At 31.9% G+C, this 9729-nt stretch overlaps 2 protein-coding genes across 2 annotated transcripts; both read right to left on the reverse strand.

Annotated features, from left to right (window-relative positions):
• Positions 1-1149: 1149 nt before the first annotated feature.
• On the reverse strand, positions 1150-3312 carry LOC143446909 (uncharacterized). The gene is made up of 8 exons (XM_076946768.1): positions 3187-3312; positions 2818-2934; positions 2550-2629; positions 2147-2375; positions 1878-1916; positions 1682-1731; positions 1552-1600; positions 1150-1232 (listed from the first exon to the last, which is right to left on the reverse strand). Exons 1-8 carry the CDS (start codon positions 3308-3310, stop codon positions 1165-1167), a joined length of 756 nt encoding a protein of 251 aa, XP_076802883.1. The 5' UTR covers positions 3311-3312; the 3' UTR covers positions 1150-1164.
• Positions 3313-3329: 17 nt separating this feature from the next.
• LOC143445009 (uncharacterized) lies at positions 3330-9450 on the reverse strand. The gene is made up of 9 exons (XM_076943799.1): positions 9130-9450; positions 8577-8945; positions 7863-8042; positions 6022-6393; positions 4906-5091; positions 4164-4535; positions 3794-3982; positions 3532-3674; positions 3330-3446 (listed from the first exon to the last, which is right to left on the reverse strand). Exons 1-9 carry the CDS (start codon positions 9176-9178, stop codon positions 3330-3332), a joined length of 1977 nt encoding a protein of 658 aa, XP_076799914.1. The 5' UTR covers positions 9179-9450.
• Between the last annotated feature and the right edge of the window lie 279 nt (positions 9451-9729).

Here is a 9729-nt window from a genome sequence, read left to right on the forward strand (position 1 = left end):
CTTTTTGTAGGAATCAGCTTGAATCGAATTATTTTTCAGTTTTAATGTGCCGCTACCGTACACAATGCCATTAAAATCTTGAAGTTTTGTATTCTTTGAAACAAACACAACTTTTCGAACTTTGTTGTTTTAGCTTGATACGGAAATGCGAATTTTCGTGTTCCTGCAGTAAACAGAATTTTAATGAGAAAACCAGTTGTGGGCAACAGACTAGTTAAGTTCATCAATAAATCATAATTTATTTAGCTGTACGTAATTAGAGTTCTAATATTTAAATTTGTTGTTGTTTTTCAAGCCTTGTTCTGAAAATGTTTATATTTTTCGACAGCAGAGAAATAACCCATAACTTAGCTAAGTAAATTATTTAAAGTGACTTGCTCCTGGTTCGTTTATTGATTTAAACTGCCTTAATAAGTTGACAAAATAGTGGAACTTAATGTTCACAATGTTCGAGGTAGCTCATTGCAATTTGGTCGAGAAAAATCTTAGAAAAGCAACTTGACTGGATTTTTGCAATGCTACATAAAGACAAACAATTAAACTTTTTTATATGTGATTAAAACAGAAAGCAGAAAAGTCAACCGCAGTAAATCATAAACTAAAGCTATAATTGAAATGAATGATAATGAACAAACAAATAGTAACATTTGATTTTAATCATCATGGCAAAGTTCTTTTAGAACTGATCATACACAGCAAACCTGAAAAATATACGGTTAAATAGATATAAACTGTGTGGATGTAGTTCATGTCCAAATACGTTATATCGGTTCTAACAATAAAAGTTTTCTTTTTTTTCGAACAACGTTTGTGTCATGTCATAAAGACAGGAAATCTTAAAATATTTTGCCATAGAAGTTTTAGATTTCATTTCCATATGGGCCTTGGATGGTTTCATAATTTTGTCCTCCGTTTGTGTTTTCATAATTTGACGTCTAAAAGTGTAGATATTAATGACGCCTGGTATTACGAAACACAAAAATTTTTAAGCTTTTTGTAAAGTGGGTATTGTGTGTGTGCTATATATCAAATATTAAGTGTAAAACCATTATACATTCTATTTTGCAATAAGTTGTCAAAAAAAAAGTTTGTTAACAAATAAGTTTAACTTCACGTTTTGGATTTAACTTTTAGACCAAAACATTGCAAAATAAACAAAAAAAATTAATTATTTTTATCGCTTACTGAAGCTTGCCATTGATCAACATTGACCTTCAAGTAACCATCGTTGCCTGAAATCATTTAAATGCTCGCTTTAAAAATTTTTTTCTAGCTTAATTTCTTAATTGACTTACAACAAACAACAGTGCTCAGTTCAACTTCTTATTTCTAGATGTCTGGCTATTTTCTTAAATTATGAAGAAAATTAAAGTAAGAAATTTATAGATTTATAAATTTAAACTAAATTTAATTTGTAAACATTGATAAATACTGTATTCAAACACTTATAACTCGTTTAGGCAGACACTTAAGCAGACACTTAGGCAGCAAATAATTTGAAATTGCTGTGAAACGAGTCAAACGTATTTTAAGATAGTTTCCTTTACTGACCTTCCTTTAGCTTCTCTATGTCTTCATAAGCTTTATTTGTTCCTTGATTCTGAAGAGAAATCCGCATTTAAATTTTGCGCTAAACTAAGAAACATCAAATCTGATTGAATTGACCCAATCCCTTAGTTACCTTTGCATTGCTATGTGTTGTGTTGTCAAACTCAACGTACGCCTCGTTTACTAAAACAGAAAAATAGAAAGAAAGGTCAATTTCATGAACGAGGTACTGCATTCGATGACTTTGAAGTAAAAGTATTTCCGAGATTGCTATTTCCTGAAAATGTGATTTGTTTATCTTATTATAATGTTAAAATTATCTGACTCACACATTTCGGGTGATGTGACATGTGAGATCCTGGATGTACCTTACAAGAATGAAACAAACTTAAGAAACTTGAACTGAAAAATTTGCATTCTGATTTGAATTTCAAAATCTGCAGCCTTACTGATCAATAGCAATATTAATATATAAAATTTGTTATAAAATATATAAATCTTGATATTAATATTAATCAATAAAATTATCAATTGTTTTTCAACTAAACATAGTTTATAATTATAACCATAATCATTCCTTTGATTTAACTTGTGTTACTTTTTCCGTTTTTTGTTGGTTGCCTTGTTGTAATATAAAGTGCGAGCACAACTGTAATGCAGATGAGAGCAACAGCGGCAACGGTTCCACCAACAATTGCTCCTGTCTTGTCTGGAGTTGGAAGTTGATCGATGTTAACAACAATGACGTCAAACTCTATTGAGTAGTTGTATGGCGGAAGGAGATGGCTCAAAGTAAGCTTGTAAGTTCCCTCATCACTTGATGTCACCTGTGAAGTTAGTTTATCTTTAACTTATTTTCGTTCATTGTTTTATCATTTGGAACATTTCAAAAATTTCAACCCGGATGATAAATAGTTTGCTATATATTGCGTGGTGTAATATTGCATGGTGTGCAGTATATTGTCAAATGTTATGCACTTACTTTAATGTATTACCCTTACCTGATTCCTTGTATACAAATAGTGGTGTTCATAGCCGTTGCTGAAAACAATATCTTTTCCATCATTAGAGACCGCTTCATCTGCATAATTGAAATCTCATATGTGACTGAAGCTTCCAACTTAACACACAAACTAATAACTAAATATCACATAAACACCTTAAATTATCAAATACACAATAATGTTGTCTTGGGTCCTTTAAATTTAACGATAATATTTACAGTTGTTTCGAATAGTAACATGAATAAAATTAACAGCCAAAACCAACCATTTAAAGACAAAAAAACAAATTTCATTTCGGGATTTGAAAAAAATGAAATATCACAAATTCCAGTTTTATCAATTGTCCAACTACAAGAAATGTTTTCCATTCCATAAGGAGCATCTAAAGAAAAAAAATTTTTTAACACTTTCTCGAATGTTTGGGCATAAAAACAATTAGGGTATTTTTTTTAAAAAATTGTATTTTGTAATAAAAATATTTTTGAACTTTCAAAGTAAAAAAATAATTTTGAAACTGTGTTTAATGTTAAGTCTTTCGTTAAATTTTATATATTTTTTTAAATGATTATGTCATAAAAACAAAGCTCACTAATAGCCACAACAACGATACCTTTAGGTTAAAATTATTTCTTACATTGTACGTTAACATGCTCTACCCTGGATCGTCCGGTGTCATTGTAAATGTGCGTATATGACGTCACCACTTGACATGATATGGTTTTCATGTTGTCTTCCTTTTCCAGTTTCACGTGAAACATTTCATCCTACGTAATTACATCAAAATGCAGACGTTACATAAACTATGTTAACATTAACTTGTTGTAGTAAACGAAAGATTCTTTCTTGTGGTAAAACCAAGGGTTTTGATATATTACAAAAAAGAATAATTTTATTCTTAGTTTAGTCAAAAGGATAAAAAGTGCTGTAATTAAAATCAAAATTAGAATTAGAAAGTGTGTAAATTTCGCAAAACGTTTACCTTTGATACAATATATCCAATCTCATCAAAATAAAATATTAAGGATGTTACTTCAGGAAAAACGGTTTCATCATAATTGCATGCCAGACTTGCGGTATCTCCTTCAGGAACGATCAGGTTTCCAGTCATTAACGGGTCGGAAGCTAAAAAGTAGATCTAGTAAATTGTTTAACAGAATATCTCGTTTAACAAGTGTGTGGCGAGTGAAAATTTAGTTTATAAAGAGAAAATAACCTCTCACCCCTACAAACTACTAACTTACCTGACCAACATTGCAAGTAGTCCTGACCACTCCATTCTGCATTGGCTAGACATACTGTGTCACCAGATGTCAGTGCAGTTCCATTCGAGTAAAACAAATCTCCTGTTGGGCAACTGAACATTCCACTGGCTTGGTATGTTCGAGATGATGACGTAATCACAACAACATAAGGAAGTGATGAAGGGCAATCTGCATTGATTAGGTTAATTTTTACAAATATTTGAACCCGTATTTTGTTTAATGCATTCAAATGAAAAATAGTTTTTCTTGTATTATGAAAACTTTCAAACAATATTTAATTTATCAAAATCATATTCACTTTCAGAAACTTTACGCAGCACGATTTGTAGTTATCCTTCAAAATTCTCACCTTGCACCAGCCTAGTTACTGAGCCTGGTATGATCACTGCTATAGCGCATCTCACTTCAATACTTATATCCCCAGCAACAAGTGGTTGAGTGATTGTCAATGTTGTTATTATGTGATTTGTTCCATCAATTGTTTGTTCAGTGCAAGTAATGCTGTCAAATGTGCCTGGAGCTGGAGGGTCACATCCACCAAATACTCCTGAGTAAAACGAAGCACCACTTCCACTGTCCAGCTCTCCTCCATAATACCAAGCGCATTGATCAGTATTTGATGTTGGTGTTGGAAACTGAGCAGTTACAATGAGATTGTTGAAACCAGTTGCCAATGGATTGTTTGGAGGATCAGTGCTGATTTTAGTTCCAGGCGATGCACCTAAATCAAAATTAATTCTAATTTTTGTAATTCAAAGCATAAAAATCTCAGAATATTCTAAACAAAATAAGCAGACGTTTCGTTTCGTTTCTATTTAGAAAAACTCTCAATGCTGATGATGCTGATTCCTGTGATAATGTTTTAAAATTTCCGTGCTGTTTTATTCATTCTTCCAATTATAAGTTGCTCCAAACATTATGCACTGAAATCTTTGTAAAGTTTCATTTAAAAATTCTCAATTGAATACGTTTAAATGTAAGTATGTGTGTAGCAAATTATTTGGCAGTATTTCATGCAACAACAAGCCAATTTTCTTTGTATGCTTTGCTGATGAGTGATGAGTGAACGTTTTGTAAAAAGCGTGACAAACCTGTACACTGCAGATTATTTTGAGCCAACCATTGTGCATTTGCCAAGCAAATCGTATTGCTAGATGAAGGTGCTGTTCCATTCGAGTAAAATAAATCTCCTGTCGGGCAACTGAACATTCCACTGGCTTGGTATGTTCGAGATGATGACGTAATCATAACACCATAGGAAAGAGATGATGGACAATCTGTAGAATGCATAGCATATGTTGAAGCTTTGAAGCTCACGTTTAAAACAGGTTGTTTTAAAATGTAGTACTTGAACAATGAACAGAGAAGCTTTCTTGTAAATGCAAACATTCTTAATACAGCAGGCTGTATATTGCGAATACAGTAAAGACGTAAATAACTTTCAGTGAAAAATTGTGCTTTGTTTCTTGGAGAACTTTGGTTAAAACTAACAATTTGATTTGGATCCTATACTTGTGCGATTTCCTCACTTTGTGCAAAACACTTTTATAGAACTTACACGTAGCAAAACGTAAGCACATTGCGTAGCATAAGCGCTGTAAAAGCTTTTTAACTCAACTTTACTTATCATAACAATAATAATTTTAATAATAAATAAATAATTAATAATAAATAAATAATAATAAATATTTTATGTATTAAAACAAAAATTTTGTGAATTAGGTCGAGGAAGTCAATATACAGGTCCTGTCAATTTTTGTAGCATAGTCCTAACTCCCAAACAAGTACATTTTTATGGTTTATGATTTGTCGGTGATTTACATTTCTGTTGGACAATGACGAACACATTTATTTTATAAAACATAATGTTGGAGACGTTTTATAGTTCAGAATAATTTGGCATGTCTCTATAGCTTCCAGTTATTTAGTTTCTATGTATTTTCATTTTTCATTTCAAAAAGAAATAACAGGATTAATTTCAATCAATCGATAATGTAAGAAATCAAGAAATTGATTTGCATGAAGAAAATCTACGCTTTTGCCAAGCATTTTATTTAGTTTATTACAACTATTTTCTTAATTAAGCTACGATGGTAAAAATATGTTTAACACTTTTCCGTTTAAGACAATATAATTTTGCGCAAAAACTCACAATAAAACTTTGTAAGAAATTATTGGTTGTCTTGTGCTTATAAAACAAAACTTACCTTGCACTGTCCTAGTGATAGGACCTGGTGTGTTCGTAGCAGTATTGCATTCCACTTCAATATTTATATTCCCAGCAACAAGTGGTTGAGTGATTGTCAATGTTGTTATTATGTGACTTGTGCCATCAATTGTTTGTTCAGTGCAAGTGATGCTGTCATATGTGCCTGGTGATGGAACAACACATCCACCGAATAGTCCTGAGTAAAACTGAGCACCACTTCCACTGTCCAGCTCTCCTCCATAGAACCAAGCACATGCATCACCAAAATCAGTTGGTGTTGGAAACTGAGCAGTTACCATGAGATTGTTGAAACCAGTTGCCAATGGATTGTATGGAGGATCAGTGCTGATTTTAGCAGTGGCTGATGCACCTAAATGGAAACAAAATTCCATACTTTTGTTTGTTATACGTGGTTTTGTGCAATGAAAGCGTTGTGCGTTTGATAGTGATATACCAATGATACTATACCAATGATAGTGTTTGATAGTGCCCAAATAAAATTTTCGTACGTCCGATATAATTTGCTTATAGCAAAGCTTGTAAAAAATAATACGTAAATATGTAAAAATATGTTTTTATTTAAAGTCAAACTTAAAAGCTTCTCTATCTTGACCGTGTGTTTATAGAATATGGTACCTTCCAAGAGTAATTTGAAACCACTTTTGTGGGTTTATACCAAACAAAATACAAAAACTACTGAGGTCATTCTTGCGCAATTTTAAAAACAAGTTGAAACTTATACTTGTTGTGATTTCTTTATAACTTACTTTAGTGTTATAGTTTTGTTATTGACCTTCATCTAAACAATTTTTCAAAATATTTCTTTGAATAGCCGCCAATCAACTTGATTGGCAGATGTGTAATTTGCTTTGCTAACAACTTTCTCATGTCAGGATTATATCGTAATGGCAATAATGAAACAAGAATTTTTTTCAGCGATTTACATTTGTTACAGCATTTACATGTCGTTATTTCATTTGCATTTTTTGCTTTTATAAGTTTCAATCAAATGAAGATAATTTTATCTTTTACGTAACAGATTGTTATTGTTAACAACAGTTAATTTGCTTGATTATATGATATCATTGCAAATGTTGTTTAAACAAAAGAAGTTACCCAAGTATATAGAAACAACACAAAGCAAATTTAGGTTACATATAGGTTTAAAGCATGTAGAAAATTTGCATACAAATATACCTACTTTATTATCATCGTTATTAGTAAAACAAAAGTAAAAAAAGGTCTCAGACACGTTATGCAAATGATGTGAGTAAACCATAGATACTGGGTTGTGGGTTATCTGGAACAAACTTTGACTTTGCTTTTCAACACTCTGTCAGTCATATTGGCCAACTGAATGTTTGGGTTTGGGAAATATAAAATGACAATTTTGCAAGCTTTCAATTAGGTTTCTATTTTACGCTAGTACAAGTAGGCTACGTTGCAAGCAAGTGCGGCCAATGCGAGAAACAAGAAACATAATTGATTCCACTCAAGAAACGCCCGAAGATTTAAGCTTCCTATCGTTAACAGTTCTTGTGCAAAACGAAATTCTTTAACTTTTGCTTGCATTGCAGCCACACTTGGGTAAAATAGAGGTAAAGGTTTAAGGTAAAGGTAACTAGGGTAAACTTATCCCACTGAAGTTAAGACCGCGAACGATTTACTAGCAAAACACATCAACGCAATATGACGCAATAAGCAATAAAGTTATTTTCTAAAACGATAATTATTCTCGGTTTTACTGGGTTTAAAACAGGAACTGAAAAATGCTAAAACATAGTATCAAGGTTCATGAAAAAGCATCAAATATAAAGTTTTCTGTGAAATAATGCTTACATTGTAAATTTTTTTGACCATTCCATTCTGCATTTGCCAAGCATTTTGTATCACCAGATGGCAGGTCAGTTCCATTCGAGTAAAACAAATCTCCTGTCGGGCAACTGAACATTCCACTGGCTTGATATGTTTGAGATGATGACGTAATCACAACACCATAGGAAAGAGATGATGGACAATCTGAAAGGAAAACTTAGATTTTTGCCATAAACCATACATAATCGTTAAGTAAAGACCAATAAAGTGTAGCTGCAAATACTTTAGTACCAACTTTTAACAATTTAGATCACGTGTTTGGTTTGCTTACAAACTATTGTTGACTCGGGAATATTTATCAACAAGTCGTAATTATTTATGATCTAAAAAAGTGACAAAAAAGTGCAAAAAGTTAAAAATAAATATAAATAATTGCAAAATAGAAAATGCAAAAATTACGTTTCATAATAATGAGGTATACAAGCCACGTTAACAATTTTTGCCACAATTTAAGCATTTCTAATTAGAACAGATTTCATCTTCGCAAAACAAATAAATTTTTGATGCTGTGTAGCAAACATGTGTTTTTTTATCTACGGATTCTTTATTTTTTTAAGTTGATTAAATTGTTTTAATTGCATTTGTTTATTTTATGATATATGCAAATGTTGCTCCATATATTACTTTAGCAGTTATCTGAAATATTCATGAACTATTTATATAAATAACGCCACTTACCTTGCACTGTTCTAGTGATAAGACCTGGTGTGGTTGCAGTCGTACATCTCACTTCAAAAGTTATATCTCCAGCAACAAGTGGTTGAGTGATTGTCAATGTTGTTATTGTGTGATTTGTTCCATCAATTGTTTGTTCAGTGCAAGTGATGCTGTCATATGTGCCTGGAGCTGGTGGGTCACATCCACCAAATACCGCATTGTAAAACTGAGCACCACTTCCACTGTCCAGCTCTCCTCCATAATACCAAGAACATGCATCAGTAAAACTAGTTGGTATTGGAAACTGAGCGGTTACAATGAGATTGTTGAAACCAGTTGCCAATGGATTGTACGGAGGATCAGCGCTGACTGTTGTGATTGCTGCCGCTTCTAAAACAACTACTGGTAAACAGCTATCCATTAGTCTTAAAGATCATGTCTCTTTGAATTGAAGATTTTTACACATTTCTTCACAAACATAAGACATGTCCGATAGGAAATTTTAACTGGAAATAAAATTCAAGAAAAAATAGAGAAATACTTTATTTGTATAATATTTGAAAAATATATTTACCTTTCACAGCCAGTAGTATAATTGCAAACGTTTCAATCTTTAACTTCATCGTTTGTTTTTTTTAAAACAGATTTAATTGGTTTTAAAAGTAAAACTTCTATTACTTTACTATTACTTCTTCTATTAACGATTATCAATAGCAAAATGAAATTAAGTTAATTTATTGTAAGTATATCTCAAACAATCACAGACATGTATGTGCAGTACAACCTGCTGTAGTAATGGTAACTAAGCTTATTTTATTCAATCAAAAATTGGTTTTCGAACTTTAATTTATCTTCACCCTTTGCAAATGACAATGAAGGGCATGTGTATGGGAATTGTAAATGACAACTTGATTGCGAAAAGAGTTCTTTTCCCGCTTGCTCTTCGTTAAGTGTTAATCATTAAATGATGTAAACCAAGTTGATAAACTTTTCTTCGTATACATATAGACCTAAGTACAATATATAGGTTCGGAATACAAACTGTGTGATTGAGTCGATCAAAATGAGGTTTTATAAATTAGGGTCTTTTTGACAATGTACAAACATTTAATCACGCCACAGTTAATTAAGGACGTCTAATGATTAAATGTCCGTGATTAACTGTCATTAAACC

The sequence above is a fragment of the Clavelina lepadiformis genome, chromosome 2, assembly GCF_947623445.1.
Source record: "Clavelina lepadiformis chromosome 2, kaClaLepa1.1, whole genome shotgun sequence".
In the NCBI taxonomy this organism is placed as follows: domain Eukaryota; kingdom Metazoa; phylum Chordata; class Ascidiacea; order Aplousobranchia; family Clavelinidae; genus Clavelina; species Clavelina lepadiformis.

Excerpts from the sequence above, each read along its gene's own strand:
- LOC143446909 (XM_076946768.1), bottom strand. The coding sequence starts at position 3,310 with ATGTTTCACGTGAAACTGGAAAAGGAAGACAACATGAAAACCATATCA. Across the intron at positions 2,376-2,549 it reads ATTTGTATACAAGGAATCAG|GTGACATCAAGTGATGAGGG; the intron begins GTAAGGGTAATA and ends CTAACTTCACAG. Across the intron at positions 1,732-1,877 it reads TGTCACATCACCCGAAATGT|TAAACGAGGCGTACGTTGAG; the intron begins GTGAGTCAGATA and ends TTTCTGTTTTAG.
- LOC143445009 (XM_076943799.1), bottom strand. The coding sequence starts at position 9,178 with ATGAAGTTAAAGATTGAAACGTTTGCAATTATACTACTGGCTGTGAAA. Across the intron at positions 8,946-9,129 it reads TATACTACTGGCTGTGAAAG|AAGCGGCAGCAATCACAACA; the intron begins GTAAATATATTT and ends TAGTTGTTTTAG. Across the intron at positions 6,394-7,862 it reads TGGTCAAAAAAATTTACAAT|GTGCATCAGCCACTGCTAAA; the intron begins GTAAGCATTATT and ends GTTTCCATTTAG.